This window comes from Abramis brama (genome assembly GCF_963993115.1).
Source record: "Abramis brama genome assembly, chromosome: 16".
NCBI lineage: Eukaryota > Metazoa > Chordata > Actinopteri > Cypriniformes > Leuciscidae > Abramis > Abramis brama.
Window position 1 is genome coordinate 19263114 of NC_139978.1, and position 20271 is coordinate 19283384.

A 20271-nucleotide genomic window follows, 5' to 3' on the forward strand; every position below is an offset into this window, starting at 1 on the left:
AAACCAAACACAGCCTATCAGCCCAAACACCTTATACCAACTGTCAAGCACAGTGGTGGAGGGTGATGATTTGGGATTGTTTTTCAGCCACAGGACCTGGGCACCTTGCAGTCATTGAGTCAACCATAAAGTATTCTAGAGTCAAATGTGAGGCCATCTGTCCAACAGCTAAAGCTTGGACAAAATCGGGTCAAGCAACAGGAAAACGACCTTAAGAGAGCTGTGCATAAACAAATACCCACAAATCTCAATGAACTGAAGCAGTGTTGTAAAGAAGAGCGGGACAAAATTCCTCCACAACGATGTGAGAGACTGATAAAGCCATACAGAAAGCGGTTACTTCAAGTTATTGCTTCTAAAGGTGGTTCTACAAGCTATTGAATCATTGGGTGCAGTTAGATTTTTACACATGGCTTCTCCATTTTGACTCATGTGTTAAAGACCTGCGCCTGCGAAGGACCAGATGATTTTTATTATGTCCTGAAAAGTAAAACCACAGAGTTCTAAGAAGGTGTACTTTCATTTTCACATGACTGTATACTGTTTAAAAGTTTGGGGTGTGTTTTTTTTCTGAAAGAAACTAAAACTTTTATTCAGCAAGGATACATTATATTGATCAAAAGTGAAAGTAAAGACATTTATAATAGATTAATTTTATTTAATATTTCATGCTTTTCTTTTGAACTTTCTATTCATCAAAGACTTGTATCATGTAAAATGTATCATGGTTTCTACAAAAATATTAAGCAGCTCAACTGCATAATGATAATGCAACATTGATAAAAATAAAAGTTCATAAATTACATTTTAAAATAGATTAATACAGAAAACTGTAATTATTTATTTTAAACTAATAATATTTCACAGTATTACAGTTTCACTATATTTTTGATCAAATAAATGCAGACTTGGTGAACATAAGAAACTTGTGTACATAGTAGCCTATGCATGGTAATACTTCTAGGTTTTTACATCTACATATATACACACACTTCTGACATTTGTGCATCAAACAAGTACAGTGGCTAACACCATGAAAATAAAAGCATCTTTTTGCACCTTCAGCTCTGTGTTACTTTAATGACATCATTCACCCTCAGGAAGGATCCTTAAAGGAATGATGGGTACTGAAAAGGCAACGGTACAGAACTGTGATAGGTGGAGTGAGATCTTAGTCAGGAAATTCAAAAGCACCTAAGCTCACGTCCCACTGCAGCCTCACATCCACGTCCTTCCTCACTGGTTTTAAGTCTACCAGCAGCAGAAATGAGTCAACAATTTAGCCTGGCAAACACCCAGGGACACACAGTGCCAGGGCTGGACTGACCTTGGGCATGCCAGCAAAGGTGCCAGCACAGACTGACGTTAAGTGAGGTGTGCCAAACTACACACTCCTGCTCGCTGACATTTGGGCAAATTAATGGAAGGACGGACTAAAGTTACTGTCAAATCTGTGTTTCAAAGGCACTGAGATTTTTCCCCTGGGAAGCAAAACTACCAAATGATGAGAGGAAATACAAAATGATGCTGTGATGGCCAAAGCAGATGGAGATATAAAAGCATGATGTACCCAGTGTGCCAAAAAAGAGGAGAGGAGAGGAGAGGAGAGGAGAGGAGAGGAGAGGAGAGGAGAGGAGAGGAGAGGAGAGGAGAGGAGAGGAGAGGAGAGGAACTATACAACTATATGTGTAGGATGAACGAAGGATGGACAATAGATAGATAGACAGACAGACAGACGCATAGAAAGATAGACAGACGCATAGAAAAATGCATAGATAAACTTACCATTGCTGAACCTCTTTCTCTGTAACTGTAGGGGAAATAGGAGAGAACACAATTAACAAATTATTGAATTAAAGGCTAAAGTAAAATACAACAGATTTGTCAGGCAAACATGATCAATATAGTGACTGCCTCATGTGATTCAGCCTGTTTCCTTCTGGAATGCGCAATATTAATACTTTTTACAGTCTCATTTGATAGATTTTTATTTGCTACTTAAAGGGAAACCACCTTTGCAAGCATGACATGTGCAGGGGTGGAAAATCAGTGTCTCTTGGACATGGTGACAGACACTACTAACAAAGGGGGGTACTTTTTTGAGTGGATTTTGTACTAGTTACTTTATGTGTCTTTGCTGACATTTTTCATGCTCTAACAACAACATTACACACTAAAGAACATGGGGGGGAGGGGGGGGATCATAATAGGACCCCTTTAACTAACCAACTATCAGAAGCAAGGGAGGCAAGAAGCAAATGTGGCAGTGCCTCCTCAAAACAAAACTGGACAAAAAAAATCCACAGAACAAAAATAAAACATATTATATTAAATATTCAGGCAAATTAGAAAATGGAATTGTTAGTTAAATTTTGCATTGGAACTTTTGATTCTCCCTCGTCTTCTTCTGCCTGCACCACACCGTGACAGAAGATCGGACCGCCCAAAATGGACGATTGGGTTAAAATGATTGTCATGGCTCAGGAGATCCAAAACGTTTTTCATTTGTTAAGGACTTTTGCCACCTTGCCGTCACCAGCACCCTCGATGACGTGAACCTGAGCACCTTGTTCCGGATCTGGGCCACATTCAACCATCAAATCGACCTTGCAGACACCACCGGACTGGACTGGAGGGAGACCGTCATCCGGTGTATGGAGAGCGTCGTGCCTTGATCCGGAACACAGCCAGACCCAAGGCTTTTTCACGTCATGCCCGCCATGCCCGAGTCCTCGTCTTCAGCCAAGATGGCCGCCGCCTCACCGCTTTAGCCCTCAGCCAAGATGGCCGCCGCCTCGCCGCTTGAGCCCTCAGCCAAGATGGCCGCCACCTCACCGCTTGAGGCCTCAGCCAAGATGGCCGCCGCCTCGCCACCTGAGCCCTCAGCCAAGATGGCCACCGCCTCGCCACCTCAGCCCTCAGCCAAGATGGCCACCGCCTCACCGCCTGAGCCCTCAGCCTGGATGGCCGCTGCCACGCTGATACCTTTTCCTGTTCCCCGTTCTGTTCTTAGACCTGTTCCTGCCCCAAGGACTGTCCATATTCCCAGACCTGTTCTGTCCCTGTTCCAGTCTCGTTCCGCTGAGACCGCCCGTCCAGAGTCTCGTCCCGCCGAGACCACCCTGCCTGAGTCTTCTGTCCCCGAGCCTCTATCTGTTCCTGACCCTGTATTTGAATCTGTTCCTGTAGTATCTGAATCTGTTCCGGTTGTATCTGAATCTGTTCCCAAGCCTGAGTCTGTCCCCGAGCCAGAATCGGTTCCAGAATTCCCACCCAGGCTCCCTCTCCCACCTCCTCTCAACCCTTCTTCCACCACTGCCTGTCAGCCCCTCAGCTCCTCTAACCACCTTCGGGGAGGTGGGGTCGCCGTGGATCTGCCAGCCGGCAGCTCCAGCCTGGTTAGTGGGTCCCCGGTCTCCGCCTCTAACCTCCGTGACCAGGACTCTACCTCGGCCCGTTGATCCATCCCGCCGGGCTCCCTCGTCGGCCTGCTCTCACCTCGGAACTAAACGCCTTTGGCTTCGCTCGTCCCTTCGTCCCTCTGGCTCTGTTGGGCTCCTTACTCCCTCCAGCTCCAGCTTGTTCCTCTGTCGCTCCAGCTCCACCGCAGCCTTCTGGATCCTCGCCTGCGCCTCGGTCGCCAGAGCCTCGGTCGCCAGAGCCGTCGCCATCACCATGTCCCTCGGGATCCTCAGCATCGCCCTGGCTCGTCGGCTCTCCAGCTCCATCCGGGTCTCCTCCCGGATGAAAAGGGCATCCCACTTGCTCCGCCCCCGTCAGTCGGCGCCCTGGAGTCGTCAGCCCTGCCTCCACCATGGCTCCTCCCTCCGACAGCTCCGCCCTGGCCGCCTGCTCCGCCCTGGTCCCTCCTGCCTTCTGTCTGCCCTTCACCTGCTCTTCATCCTCCTCCTGAGTCCCCTCCCTCCGCAGTTGGTCTATCTACGGCGCGAGGATGCGCCTACCGGGAGGGGGGAGTACTGTCTCATGCCAGTGTTTGTTTGTATTAGTCACATGTCTTCCTTTGTTCTGTTTTCCCACCACTCATTTGATTCCATGACAACCTTTATCACTTAATTTGTATCACCTGTGTTAAGTCATCATCTAGGTTATGTCAACTGTGTTCTGTTAATCAGTTTTTGTATTTAGTTCCATTCTGTTCAGTCAGTCTTCGTCCGATCTCCATCCTACTAAGTGTGTGTGAACCTTCTGCCTGTCTGTTCCTGTTTGAATTTTCATTTTTGGGTGAACTAACCCTTTAATCAAAGGCCTCGCCACCTCATACAGGTATAAGATTTATATACAAAATAAACCACTTTTATGATTTATTTTCACACAAAATCTGTTGCTCCATAAATGTTCAATATAAACAAACTGTATATATTTTTTTCTGCAATCATGCACTATGGATTGCCCTATTGTACCCTACGTATGGGTCAGGGTGCATATAATTTTAAATTAATTAAAATTAATAACATTTAATCTACTAAATTAACATATTACATTAACAGCCCCATATTACATTATTTATCGATTAAATCGTAATACTGTAGTTTCTTACAAATGAAACAAATTAAAAAGTATTCTTGTTTTCACTTAGCAAATCCTCCTGTTCTCCCTGGGCATCCCACCTCTATAGAACAGGCAAGTATATTTGACTGATTGAGTACAGACGTGGGCAACCTCATAAACAGAGCAGGGATTTGTCAAAAATACACGTTCCTTCATGTAACAGATGTCATTCTGGATAAAGCATTATAAGGAGTAGGCTATATGAAACTGTACCCACACAACCCTAGTGCTGAGATAGCACAGTTGTTGCTGGGAAACAGCAGTAACCTAGAAGCTTGAAAACAATGACTAAAAAACGTAACCAACACAATGACACAACACATAGCCAGAAACAGGATGTCAAATCCAGCACAACATGGGTTTAGTTTAGATATGCCAAATTATACATTTACTTCTTCTGTCATGTTTGACTACTTTCTATTTAATTGGTTAGGGAATTAATTGTTGATAATCATTAACAGCAAAATATGGCTGTTTATGCAGTGAGGGGCTTAAGTCTATAACAGAGGCAGGAAAAGCATTTGACGATTCGAGTGGGCAATGTCTGTCTCATTCTATCTCTCTAAAACCTCCTTTGGGAATGTTTGTGAGAAAAAGATGAAGAGAAAGCGAGTAAGAGATTAAGAGAGACAAAGTACAAGAGACGTGGACACCTTGTGTCTGGAAAAACAGTTAGAACTCTCTTGGTTATTCAAATAGCACACTGAGATACCGTGAACAGAGCTTGCTGCATGGAATATTGTCTCCCACAATGCAATGTGCTCAACTTTCCTTTCCAATGCGACAGATGAGCCAAAAGTAATATCACCCGCAATTTGACAGCTCTTTCTTGATTCCTATTCACAGCCTGAAAATTTAGTGTTGTTTTTGGATAACCTGAATGGCTTATGAGAACTAGAAAGACATGATCCAAACAGACGTATACCAAGAGTGTGTGAGATAGTTGTTGACGAAATGCAAACCATTGAGACAATTTGTGCTTATTAATTTTAGATGGATCAAAAATCTGAACACAAACTTAACAGACATCTCAAACTAATTTAGTATGTGTTTTAATGCAGATTGTTATTGGTCGCTTTACATGTTAGTCAGAAGGCCTCTTCCTACCCAAGTGGGCGATCCTTTACCAATTGAAGAAACTATAAGGCCAATACCTTATGCCGTCACTCAATAGTCAGGCCTTGCTGGCCAACTAGTCAGACATGTTTTTGTATAAAGGTTATGTCACTTATGGCGCTTTTCCACTACACAGTACCAGCTCGCCTCGGCTCACCTCGGCTCGACTCGACTCGGCTCTGTTTGGTTTTCCACTGTGTAAAAGTTGTACCTGTGCCTGCTTCGAGGTACTTTTTTTCGTACCACCTCCGGCGAGGTTCTAAGCGAGCTGAGGCGATACTAAAATGTGACGTGAAAACACGGCAGACTGCTGATTGGTCAGAGAGAATCGTCACTATTCACTGCGTCATCATTGCACGCGCCAGACGGAGTATCCTGGATAGAAAGTCACGGCAGTTTCCTGCGGCGTCGCTATGACGACCAGGTACTATTGTGGAGGTACTATCTGCAATGGAAAACGGAGCGAAAAGCGAGCCGAGGCGAGTCGAGTCGAGTCGAGTCGAGTTGGTACTGGTAATGGAAAAGCGCCATTACACTATTTTCACAATTACATAATGATTATTCATGAGTTCTCACTGCAAAACAACAACAAGCAAATTGGAATTGTTGAGAAAAGCCACAGCCAACTGTGATTTTGGGCAGCAATGACTAGAAATAAGCTCTGCGAAATCCTGCTGGGACTGCTGTAGTCAACAAATGATGCATCTAATCCTGCCCTTAGAAAAATCGACCAGATGGAGGCATTTTAGTAGGATGTTATGCAAACATTGGACTCAAACCTGTCTTGATGTCTTCTTACTAGTATTCTGCCTGAGAAGAATTTTTTAGGTTTCAGACACAGCCAATGTGTGCAGATCGTCCTGTGTCACTATTAAACATTAACATTTGCATGTCTAAAACGTTACACATTTATAAATGGTTTGCTGAGTGGAAATTGTGTGAACTCATGTTGGATTCTTGTTTTATACCAAAACCACTCAAACAACCGTCCTTCCATTTTATGAATGTCTTTTTCTGCTTCTGCAGCCAAACTCTCTTTGTGCTAAGACCACTAATTGCTTGGAAACCACACAGTGGCAAGATCTTTTCAGATATTGTGATGTGCCTCCTTGCAAAAATCACAGGAACTCATTGTTGAGGCGGATTGTTCTGATGGGATTGTTCACAAATTATTTGTATTTCAAGCTTTGGAAAAAGATATTTAGAAAAGCGTGACGGAGAAGGAAATGACTGGCACACAGCACAAATAACTGTGAGCAATTAAAGGAACATTTTACCCAAACAGTGAAAATACTTTGCAACCCAGTGTGATTTACTGATTTACTTCAGTGGAACACAAAAGGTGACCACTCAATATAATAAAAGCAAATGAGGAAGGACAGAATGACGAAGGAGGGCTGTCCAGTTCCAAAATTATTATAAAACTATTTTTTAACTCTTCGATTTGAATTAAAAAGAAAGTATTCTTTTGAATCCAGTTTAAAATAAAAAATTCAAATAAAAGAGTTTAATGCAGTTAAAATAATCTTAAATCACAAATCTTGTGACTTCAGGACACCTAGGGTATGTTCGCTCACATTTGTAGTTCGACACACACACAAAAAGGGATCAAAGGTAAGGTCACAACCTAATTGGACAGCTTTTATGATGTGTATTTTACAACTGAACATCCAAAACATTGCTGTGTGCAAAATACACTTGTTATATGTGTGTACAGGTGGTATTTTTCTAAACTGCACCAGGTATTCCTCTGTTACACACACAAATGAAGATCTACTGCAAGGAAACACGGTTCTCACGCCTGAACCGAACTGTAATGGGCAACATTGCTCTAATGATGAGAAGATCCTTGAGCATTCTGTCTTTTTTAGCGCTGCATCTTGTGACATCACATCCCGTTTTTGTCATTTAGATGTCTTTGGTCCATGCTGTGTTCATATTTCAGTCAAACTGCACCAGAGAACATTTGAAAATGGACTGAGAACCCCTGAAAATATGGGTCTCGGTCTGCTTGTTTGGTGCACACCAGGATTCAGATAGAAGCGTTAACACGTACTTAAATGCAGTCGAACCAGAGTTCGTTTTAATCAAACCAAACCTGCCAAGTATGAACACACCCCATAGAATATAGGAAACAACTAATTTATTTGCACTATACTTTTAGGATAGATTTAAGCTCCTTTTGTGTTTTGTTTTGTTTTTTAAGCTTGAGAACTCCAGTCCTTTTTCATTGTTACTGCACAGAAAAGAGTGACCCGTGTATGATTCAAAATGTATTGAGTTCAAAAGAAGAAGGAATATGAGGTCATATGAGGGCATGAGAGTGAGTAAATGATGATAGAATGTTCATTTGGTTCATTCTGGTAAATTAGTCCTTTAAGAGTTCACACACTCATTTTTCATTTGAACTATATAGCCACTAAAACTCTGAAGGGAACCTAAAATGTCAATTGTATGCAAATCTCCTAACTGAAAGGGCAAAACTTTAATGGGGCTATTGCGCTACTGCTCTAAGCGCTTAAGGATCTCTCCAAAGAAAGCGCTACTGGAGCCTAATACTTCAGTGAGATGTGAGCTGGCAATGAAATGGCTGTGATATAGGCCTTAGTTTAAATTTGCTTCATTAAATCATTCAGTCTCTAATGCCCACGTTCTTTGAAGCTACAATTCTCCATAGAGCTGCTACAATAGCTTACATTCGATCAATACCAAGAGATATGTCTTCCATGAAATAATCTAATGATTGCTATGAAAATGCCATCAACCAATGTTACATAACCCGACAGAAGAGATATGCCTCATATTTGTAGTTAAATTCCATGGCAAATCTGTTTTACAACACTGAATAGGCGAGCCATTGAGCTGATTGATCAAGTTCTTCCTGGCAGAACGAAAATTCTTCTGCCTACATTAAAATCTAGTCTGTATTCATGCATGCTTCCCTTTGCTCTTCGCCACGCAAAAAAAGAAAAAAAACTCAATCATGTAGCCCACTCATGAGAAATAAACACTTGCAGCAGCAAGCCTCCACAGCTGTAAAACAAGTTAAGCTGTCCTTTAATTGCCATAAACATGTGCAAAATACAGATGTGAAACGGCTGAAACTGTAGATTTAATCAGTCGGTTACATCTGGGATGGCAATGAAGAGAGAGGGAGACCGAGGCCAGCTGTTAAATTTGTGTTAAAAAAAAAAACTAAGTGTATGGAACTGATGATTTCAGCTTCTTAAACATGTTTTACATACAATATTTGCTTATTATTCAGCCCAGATTTACATGGATAAATCATGGTGAATCATATATAAGCAAAGGGAAAAGATGGACTTTCTAAAGGAGAAAGAACTTTGCTTTGGTTGCTTAAGTGCTGGGTACATGAGTCGTAACTGTGGCAAGCGGCTGACTTAGTCAGCACCATCCCACTGTGGTTCATGTTGACAGATGTACAGCAAATTCAGAGGAGGCGGAGGTATGCAAATTCTTAGGATCTGCTGAAACATGTGGTCATACAGGGGCCGGAAAAGATCGCTGTCTGCTTTCTATCTTACCAGTTCAAGTCAAGGCCAGTGAAGGAGATCAGATAATCCAGACATATGCATTCCTGGATTCTGGCAGTTCTGCGACTTTTTGTACTGGAAGTCTTATGCAGCGGCTTAATCTTTCTGGTAGAGGAACTCCGTTTCTGTTACAAACTATGGAACAGGAAAGAGTTGTATCAGCATACGCACTCTCAGGTTTGGAAGTGTCTGCTATTGATGGTAACATCTTATATCAGCTTCCACAGACGCTCATACAGAAACAAATGCCTGTAAGTTCTGACAACATTGTGTCTAAAGGAAATTTGTCTAAGTGGACGCTCCTAAGATGTTGGAGCCTTGGGAAGTCATAAACAGCCATGGGGATGGCCCTTATGCTATGAGAACGGCATTAGGTTGGGTCATCAATGGTCCTTTGCATGCAGGCAGCTTTGAGGCTGAAGACTGTCCTGCAGTGGTTAAAAGGATTTCTGTGTGTAGATTGGAGGAGATGTTGTTTAAACAATACAACCATGACTTCAATGAGTGAGCTGCAGAAGAGCAAGGATTGTCAAGAGAGGCTATTAGGTTTTTGGAGATTGCAGCGAGTTCTGCCAAGCTTCAGGACAATCATTATGCCTTGAAGTTGCCATTTAAAAAGGAAAATGTGTATCTTCCTAACAATTTCTCTGTGGCAAAACAGCAGGAAAATTCAAAGAACGGCAACAGCGAACACAAAAGCTCTTCAGAGAAGAAGCATCAAGAGATAGAAAAAGAGCAACTTAAGCATAAAGAAAAGCGAAAGGAAGAACAGTTCCATAGTTCTGATGGGAAATATCAAGATAAAGAGAATGACTTTGTAAGATCACCATCAACTAAAGTGGAAGAGGATAAAGGTTATCATCATTCCATCAAACTTGAGAAGCCACTCAAGAGAGAGCGGGATGAAGATGAGTATAAACACAAGCCCAAAAAGGTAAGTGAAGAATGAGAAGAAGAAAAGGAAAAAAAGGGAAAGAAAGATACCACTGGATGGAAAAAGAAAGCCAAAAAAGATGGTTCCAAATGGAAGTTTCTGGAACATAAAGGTCCTGTGTTCCCCCGCCATATGAACCCCTGCCAGGCTATATCAGGTTTTATTATGATGATTCACATAAACACAAGGACAAACATAAAGACCAGTGTTATTGACAGGCCTGTAGGAAAGCTTTGTTTTTTTACACAAGTCTATGGGCTAAGGGGTTTTGTTATAAGCATCATGTGTGTTTATTGTGCTCACTATTTGTATTTATGAGTGACTCTTTGTTATGTGTTGGGAATTGGAATGTTTGATTCATCCCAATTAGGGGCCGGTATGTAAGAGCTATTTTGTCTTTATTTTAAATTTTGTTATGCAAGTGTGTGTCCAACAGGGGTCTCTCTTTGGGTAATTGGTTACTGAATATAGGTGGGAACCTTCCTTCAGGTGGCAGGTGTTGCACACAGTTTTTTGACCGCTGTGCTATGCCACGCTAAATTATGCTATGCCAAGCTAAGTTATGCTATGTCACGCTGTGCAAGAGGAAATCTGTACTGGTGAAGGACTTGGAACTGTGGATTTATTGACTGTTTGTTGGACTCTTGCTTACCAGAAATTAAGACCAGGCAGTCACGGTAAAATAAATCTACAATGTAAGCATATTAACCTGTGTGTGGACATTGCAGTGAATAACAACCCGAGCATGCGCGTCCATCATTAACAAGCACCGTCATAATTTGCAATAAATAAGCCAATCATAATTTGCAATATTACTGTACTTTTTGATATATTTTTTAGATACATTTTTATCAACATCGTTCTTTCCTGGTCATCCTATACTGCAAAAACAAGTGTATTTAAAGCCTGAATGTTCCATTCTCAAGCTTTACTTCACCTTCTTACAGTAGTCACAGACAATAGAGCTAAGGCAATCCTAAAAATAGACAATTGAAGACTTCTTTCTGATTAAAACGTAATTTCAAGCCGAGCACATAGAAACTTGAAAGACGTGGAGGAACAAAGGGAGAAGAAACCGATAAAGGTTACAAATGGGGATGAAAAAAAAAAAAAAAGAGGCAAAAGATAAGGGACTGCTAAGGAAAGAGAGGGGTAGGTAGGAGGGATACATGGATAGAAGGAGAAATGCAATGTCCTTCATTGCAAAGCAGAGCTGATAAGGCCTTAATTACAGTATTCCATTCCATGCTCACAGAGAGGCAATTAAATGGGACAGAGCATGACAAGAAATGGGACAGAGCATGACAAGAAAGAAAGAAAGAAAGAAAGAAAGAAAGAAAGAAAGAAAGAAAGAAAGAAAGAAAGAAAGAAAGAAAGAAAGAAAGAAAGAAAGAAAACGAGGGGCATGAAGTTCATCCCAGCATGGAGGCACATTTCCCTGCATGCTGCAATTTCCTGCCCAGCGCCTTTCCATGTAGCGCCCACCACTGAGCCCAATGCACAGCACACACCATCATTAGGAAACCATTGGCTGTCACTTCCCATTCTTTATCTGCATGACTTCAAACCAGCACTGCCTACTTTACCGCATTTAGGCTTATTAATACAGACAATATTTACTAACAGTGTCTTGGATTCTTTTTATAAGTTTGATGAAAATAGATCTGTTTTAAATCAGGCTTCCTAAATCTCCTTTAATAAATGAATGGTCAGGTGAGGTATTAGCTATTTGTTCTTGTACACTAAAAAAATCTGGGTTGTTTCAACCCATGTTTGGGTCAAATAGGGACGAACCCAACCGTTGGTTTTGTCCATATTTGACCCAATCATGGATTGAAACAGTAATGTTACATATGTAGATTAATTTAGCTGTAAATCTATGTAAATACTATGTACTATGTAAATCTATGTTAAATATGTTCAAATTTAACATTTTAAATTTCTATTGAAGCTTATACAGGTGTGCACTGGTTACACTGGTATGTCCAAATTTGCATACTTTTGCACTACTCTTTTTGTAGTAAAAATAGTGGGAGTAATGTGTTCACAATGAAAATTCCAAAAAGAAAAAGTGCACTTCAAATAACTGGATGAAATTAACCGAAAATGAGTATGGAATGTTAAACACTTCGTGCACTCAACTGTCGCAGCTTTCCTCACATAGCGGAGGGAGAGGTGCTATCAGACGACAAAATAACCCTTATAATTTAGGGGCCGTTTACACGACAGCGTTTTCAACTAAAAACAGAAAACGTTTTTGGTTTTGACCGTTCATTTAGATGACAACAGCGTTTTGGGGGGCTGAAAACAGGTTTCAAAGTGCAAGTTTGTTTTTTTTTAAACTATAACATTCGATAACATTAGCATCTCTGTGTAAACTACAAAAACGCGAACTTGTGAATACGATGACGTCATGCACATGTTTATATTACAAAAGAACTTGCAAAGAGCAAAAGAGAGCTTCCATAGATTAGCAAATAGCAAAACTTGTTTCATAATATTCTGGATGGCAACAGTTGCTAAAGTATGATTTGGTTGATATGGTTTTTATGCCAGCACATAGCAATTAAGAGAAATATACTGTGACCGAGAGAGCTCAACGCGCTGCAACTGAAGAAAACGTATGCACATAGAAAAAACACCAGCACATTCATAAAACATCTTCATCAGTTTGTAAATAATAAATAAATGGTAAAATCTTAATTATTTGAACATCCTGATCATATGTATGTTGTGAGTATTTGCAGCGGGTTTCTGTAAATAGTTGCATTGTGAGTATTTGGAGCGCATTTGTTGTCAAACTAATGAAGATGTTTTCTTAATTTGCTGGTGGGTTTTTTTCTATTTGCATGCATTTTCTTCAGTTGCAGCACGTTGAGCTGTGCTATTTGCAGCAGGTTTCTGTTTTTAGTTGCATTGAGAGTATCTGCAGCGTGTTTCTGTATTTGGTTGCTATGTGAGTATTTGCAGTGTATGTGTTGTCAAACTGATGAAGATGTTGTCTTAATTTGCTGGTGTTTTTTTTCTATTTGCATGCATTTTCTTTAGTTGCAGTGTTGAGCTTTCTCGGCCACCATAGAAATGTGATGAATAACAATTGATTTCCACAAAAAAAGACAACAAACTAATGAATTGTGTTAACAGTGAATTGTGTCCTTAGTTTTATTCCATTCTGTTGTCATTTCACTGCGCTAGTTTTAGAATCAAGACTCAATGTGTTTACATATATAGCCTATGCATCCATGGAAACACAATTTGCTTCACTGGCAGAGAGCAAGCTTTCAGATATCTCTCTGGGCAACCACCAGCCTGATTGCATATCTCAAGACCGACCAATTTGCATATTCATAACGCTTGAGTCCCAATTGGGGGGCTTTTAAAACATGCTGATTTGGCCCACTTGCAGGCATCTGCTAATCACAATTTGCAATGTCACAAGAATTGTGATTTCTTGTGATAAAACATATGTGGTATCAGCCGCAGGATCTTGATTGCAGTTTAACAATGTTGTTTTCAAACATCTTAGCTCATTTTTCTCCACTATTAATTAGTGCATGTGCTGGACCCAAGTGGATAACAGATAAATACAAATCACTTTTAATATAGCCAACATGGCCTTTTCACTCAAAAGCTGAAAAAATAAAGATCACGGTAACAATGAAGAACAAATTAACACTAATAAACAACATGCAAATAGGTATGAAACAGCTTCTTTTTTTTTTTTACATACACTTTTTTTTTTTAAATAGGTTTTTATTGGCATCTATGGTTCCATGAAGAACCTTAAAGGTGCAGTAGGACAGCCTCCTGAAAGCATGAACGAGCACAGCCCAGAAGACCGGAGACGTTACTGCAATATATCATGTGTCATTCACCGGCGAGAAAAATTTACAGTAAAGTGAATAACAGTACTACAATACCAAACGTAAACAACTTCTTAAAAACGGAATTAGATGCAGCAAGTTTTCGGGGTTTTTAACTAGCAAAACTTATCAGAGTATTTTAATATTTCTTGCATGCCAGGGGTTCCACGATGAGAGTCTGGATGTGGTTGCTGCTTGCCTGCCATTGTCGCTCTGTCTGCACAGCATATGTGAACGCGCTGTTGACTTATGTCTGTGTAAACAGCCTGCGCAGTGGTATGCAAACACACAGTGACCGACAGGGAACATAGGATGCTATAGGACCGTTCGGACCGAACGATACGATTGAAAGAACATTCTATGGTCCTTCGCCTTCCACAGATGACATATATTTATAAAAATACATTTAGACCCCTTAACAGAGTGATTGCTATCAGGATATGAGGAGACTTTCAACCACCTTAACAAAAAAAAACTATTTCTGCAGAGAATCACCTACGGCACCTTTAAACATCCACGGAACCTTTCCATTCCACAAAAGGTTCTTTATAGTGGAACAAGGTTATTCAGATTATTAAAAAGGTCTTCACACTAAAAAAAAAAAAAAGTTCCAAGAAAGGTTATTTGGGGAACCCAAATTGGTTCTTTAAAGGCATCATTATAGGGAGAAAAAAAAACTTTTGGAGCCTTTATTTTTAAGGGTGTAATCAGAAAGTACTTACAGTATGTCTTCCTGGTCAGGTCCTCCACCACCTCTGGTTTGAGCTTGCTGTTTGATTTCCCCATGCTCTCCAGACCTCCTCCAGATAGTTTGTGTGGTCCAGCGTGGAGCTGAGGTATACCTGAACTCCTTACCACTTAAGGCAGAATCTTAGAGACCCAAATACATCAACAAAGTGAAAAACAGATCAGCACTGCCAACAAATCCAAGGAAATCCATCCATTGTGAATTTTCCTCTCCTTTTTTGACTTTGTGGGCTGTTGTAGATCTAAAGTCACTGTTAGGATCCCTCTTACCCAGCAGGTCTCTCAAAAATCCATCCTCAATTACGGCCACCTCTGACTAGTATCAATCCTCAAAAAAAAAGCCCATTCATTCGGCTGCCATCATGAGTACAAGTCTCAGATGCTAACCGTATTCAGTCTGATTCTTCAGTGGAGAAAGCAAGGCTTTGAAATGTATCAAAGTGCCAATGGTTACAGGAGACCCTCGCCCGCTGCGTTCTGCCTGCTCTCTCACTCACACTTGAGCGCCAGTTCTCTCTGGCTCTCCACCCACCCTCCCTCTCCTCTTTTTCTTTTTACTCCCTCCCTACGCCTGTCTTGTTAGCTCTGATAGACTCTTAAAGGAGATCCCTTGCTCTAGTTGTCTTGGCAGCTGAAATGAGGGGTTTAGTAAAATTAAAAGAGAAGGACAAACTTATTCCTGCTTATTTTTAGCATTTCACGCTTTGATGTCGTTCTGGTAGAAGCCAACAGAATCTACAATAATACTAAACCCTGGCTGTGATTATTGAGTGCAAATATTGTAAAGATGGCAAAAAAGCTAGATCGAAATCATATGGTGAACAGGGCTGCTCAGATCCTCCGTCACTGACAACATCAGACAATACATGGAAGCTGGAGATAACCAATTTTTCATTGTCTCAGTCAGCTGATGGCACTCTATTTGACAAAAGACATTCACCTTCTCCTAGTAACCGCTGTTTGCTTATCTCCAGGCCTGTTCTTCCTCACACCTTCTGTAGTTCAAAGCAGCAACTTTTGTTCGCCAAGGTCTGGTTGTCCAGAGAAACCTCCAAACACTGCAGGAACAAACAGCAACAAGGTCAGACTGCATTGGAGGATAACAACAGTGTCATGAGACCAGCAATCTTGATAGACCCACTGAGAGATGAGGGGAAAATCGCTGACCACACACTCCACATGCAAATAACTCTCACACTTGACTTTCATGAGAATGATTTTATCCCTCAGCCTGTGTAAGGATGGCACAATGCACTATGCCTCTGCCAGCACTGCAAGTGCATCGATATCCTAAACCAGGGTCAAACTGAATTAGTCAAATTATGTTAGAAGCAGTCTGAAGGATTCTATATTTGGTTAAGAGTTGTAGAGTTCAGTTACTGATTTAGCTACAGTATGTTTAAAACAATAAAATGTTTCTTGTTCTGGGAGCTAAGAGGTGATGAACAATCATGAATCAGATATTAATGCAAAAAAAAACAACAACATTGGTATGAATAACTATTTAACTAATAGGCTAAACGAAAGAGAAAAATCTTCCTCTGATCTTGTTATCAGTAAGGGGAGGAGGGGAGGGGAGGGGAGGAGGGGAGGGGAGGAGGGGAGGGGAGGAGGGGAGGAGGGGAGGGGAGGGGAGGAGGGGAGGGGAGGGGAGGGGGGGAGGGGGGGAGGGGGGGGTACTTTGAAATGTTTTGAATCAAGGCACAGAACACAAAAATAGTTCACATAAAATAATTTCACACATGTCAACCAAAACAAGTGGTGAGACCAAATATCACATTATAGTCTCAATGCAACACTGAGCAACAAAGCTAATAACCTCCTTACATCTGCTACAATCACTTTAAACTCTTTACAGTGTGTGATAACTGCCGGCACAATCCATAAAATGCTGGAACAATCTTGTAGCCGGGTGAAGAGATCTTCACCTTATTAACTAAGAAAGATAAATAATAAATAGCTATATTTCTTTATAAAGCATGTAAATATTATGCATCTTTAATTTCTGTGACATCGGGGAGAAATAACAAAACTAAAGAAACAACATGGCTGAAATGACTTGCTGTCTTTTTTTTTTTTTTTTTTTTTTTTTTTTTTGTAGGTCAAGCAATATGGGTTTGCAATGGCCACTTAGTGATACCAATATCTAGAAAACGCAATGCTTACGCCGATATAGCACACACAATATACACAATACAATTTAATGATAATAAATCTACACAAATAGCCTATGTATGCAATACAAAAACGGAAATTTCATTGCAAAAGGTTTAGCAAGTCTATACACTTCCCTTTCAAAGTGCTGCGCTGAAGCGCTTTGCCTTTGGGAATGCATCTTTGTATGACCACCAGCTGTGAATTATGTGTGTGACACGCTCTCCCTTTCTCCTCTCACTCTTGTAAAAAGAAAATGAGCAACGTGCAAGGTAAAAGAGGTGTGTGTCTCCGTGTTCATGGCCCATGCCTAAATTCATGACACATCAGTTTTTTAACATAATAAAGCAATCATGGTGACGTTACAATTTTACTTCAATGTTATACTGTTATACAATATCTGCAATTCTAATGACATCTAAATAAATAAACGACAAAACTGTATTATACTGTCTGAAGAACATACTACATTGTGATTTATAGTTAGGCTATAGGCTACTATAGCCTAAATAAGGTAACGTTAACTTAGCCTATTTTGCTGAATAGCCTACTTGGCCTATACCAAGATAATTTTGTTGGAAGGGGCGCTCTCATGCTGAAGTCTGGCATTTGACTGAACAACAACCCGAGGTTTATTGATGAAACGATGTGTGTTTACACTTTTACAGTCATTAAAACGATAATAGTCTAAGGGACACGTTTTGACAGGTGTTCCAACGACTGCTATCACATCAACTGCTACATAGTGAACAAACGTTATCTTTAAAACATAACTGGACTGCATAAACCGCTACCTCTTATTTTCTTTCACTGAAAGCTTAAACTTTTTAGCTGTTAAACTTGATAGATGACTTGTAACCATACGAACAACTCTACCAGCACGGTGAATAAGGGCATCTTGCCATCCAAGCTACGTGTCGTCCTTCTCCAGAGTGTCTATCTGTTGAAACGCAATGTTTTTTGAATGAAAGTCGACGTCATATGACACTTACCGAGACGTTACTTCTTCATAGATCGTGTGTTTGGCTTTCCTCCTGCTCTCTCTGAGTATTTTGTAACCTTTAGTCAGACGGGACTTTTCCCGCAGACTCTCCAGAGGCTGGACAAACTAAACTCACCACACTCTCCATTAACCCCTGTGCTTCTCTTGTTGAGGAGAACCTTCACTTCTTCATAGGGGACTTTTAAATGCTATAATAATAATTATAATAATATACAGTCTGTGTGTGTGTGTGTGTGTGTGTCTATATATATATATATATATATATATATATATATATATATATATATAAAAAAAAAAAGAAGTAGAAATTTTTGTTTTGTTTTATATATATATATATATATATATATATATATATATATATATATATAGCCTATATATATATATATAAAACAAAACAAAAATTTCTACTTCTTTTTTTTTTTTTTTTTTTGCCCTGTGGCCCAGCAAATGCTGCTCACCTCTTGCTGAGAACCATCTGTCTGTCTGTAACCTGGATAAAAAAAAGAAGAAAAGAGAGAGACCTACATAGCCACACCAGGAAATCAGGTTAAGCTGCTATTTAATACAGAACAAAAATGTATCATCCTATGCCTTGCTTATTAGGCTTCAAAATATTCAGATAACGAGAGAGGACTGACACCTATTGTACCATGTGTTTAATGTAGGCTATATCATACAGTCTTGCATAAGCAAGTGTTGTGAATTATTGTGTCAAAATAAGCATAAATTACACCACTATTCTGTGTTATAGTGTATAACATGTAAAGCAAATGAATGCGTAAATTAAACCTATGAGAAGATTGACTTTAAGTACCTTTTATTATTCATGTATTCATTTTTTTCCTTTGAAACTTTTTTTTTTCAATATGACTAAAACTAATAGACTATTCTTCACAAAAGGTAGGGTAGAATGGGGGGAAAGTTAGATCACTTACTGTAAAATCCGATTTCTCTCAGGTACGTCGCCAGTGTAAGATTCACAGTGAATACTTCTACATCACATTGTGCGTGCGTGCGTGTGTGTGTGTGTGTGTGAGGACTACATGAGCCATGAATATAAATGCAAATTTGTCCAGATTAGTGGAAAATGCTATTTATTATGGCTTAAATTCAAAGCATCATACTAATTACATTTAAAGTAGCAGCAGATGCCCGAACATGGATGAGCTAAAGCTATTTCATAACACCTCCTACTGTAGCATCTTGAGAATGAACGTACGTTTTGGCTCCCTGTTTATAGGAAAGCCATTTAGTAACACTGAGGGGCTGCACAGCAGCCTGTGAAGTTACAACTGCCAAGCCATGTGTACTGTGTAAAGGATTCCGGCCACTTTGCCATTGTTATTGGCTATAGCAAGTTCACAGTTTCACATGAACCAAAAGCATTAATTAGCTGTGCAGTTATATTTACAAATGCACCCTCATTTATATTTTTAATTGCTATTCAAGTTTGCCTGTGCCATTAAGTATTACACAGATTCTAATTTTACACAGATTCTAGATTTACTGTATACTGTATAATGGTTACATGGAGCAATACAGTTCAGTGGAAAAGAATAGGAGGTCTACAATGGAATATTGTCATTTGTATACCTGTACTTTATTTTTCTATTTTATAGATAATCAGTTTCAGGGAATGGGTGCAAACTTATTTATCACTTTTGCTGCTCTCTGATGTAAATAAAAACATCCTGCACTTAATTCCCATGAATTTTAAATGTTTATACCCAAACGCATCAGGTCAAATGATGAAATGCATTTTAAAATGATGCTATCTGCTATTTGAAGAAGACTGTTTTATTTATTTTTTTGTTTTTGAATGATTAGAGCAGATGTATCCCATGATTACTGGGGAAACAGGCACGGCAGAGGATATTGCCACCCTAACATACAATAAATGACCTTTTTTTTAAACCCTTGTATATTTATAATTTCCGAAAGCTTGAGTACTGGCTGCAACTGTTCATTTATTACCAACTACTAAGTAAACATCTGTTTTGGCCTGTGTTGGAGATTAATTCTAGAAAAAGTCACTGTGAGTTACTGAGCTTTCTTTTTTTTTTCTTTTTTTTTTACATTAGTCTAAGCTTTTATCTTCTGACTGAAATCTTATAGGTTTAAATTTTACCCAAACTATCTATTCAATTCATTCTCTTTCTATTAAAATGTGCTAGGCCTTTGCACATCCATTATATGCTATATTTCGAGCCTGCATGTGTTGCATTTTTTACAGTTTGTATTTATTGTTTATTTTATGTGCCATCTAAAGCCAGTTGCCTTAGAATTCAAATTTTATTCTTACAGTCGGCCTGTTAAAATAAATAAAAATGG

At 39.9% G+C, this 20271-nt stretch overlaps 1 protein-coding gene across 1 annotated transcript in view; it reads right to left on the reverse strand.

Annotated features, from left to right (window-relative positions):
• The window catches only part of ncs1b (neuronal calcium sensor 1b), a 43383-nt gene extending 25278 nt beyond the window's left edge, over positions 1-18105 (reverse strand). The window contains exons 1-4 of the mRNA XM_084087822.1: positions 17930-18105; positions 15724-15841; positions 14759-14906; positions 1786-1810 (exon numbers count right to left, since the gene is read on the reverse strand). Of these exons, the coding sequence (XP_083943948.1) occupies positions 1786-1810; positions 14759-14822 (89 nt within the window). The 5' untranslated portion in view covers positions 14823-14906; positions 15724-15841; positions 17930-18105. The remainder of the gene's footprint in view (positions 1-1785; positions 1811-14758; positions 14907-15723; positions 15842-17929) is intronic.
• Between the last annotated feature and the right edge of the window lie 2166 nt (positions 18106-20271).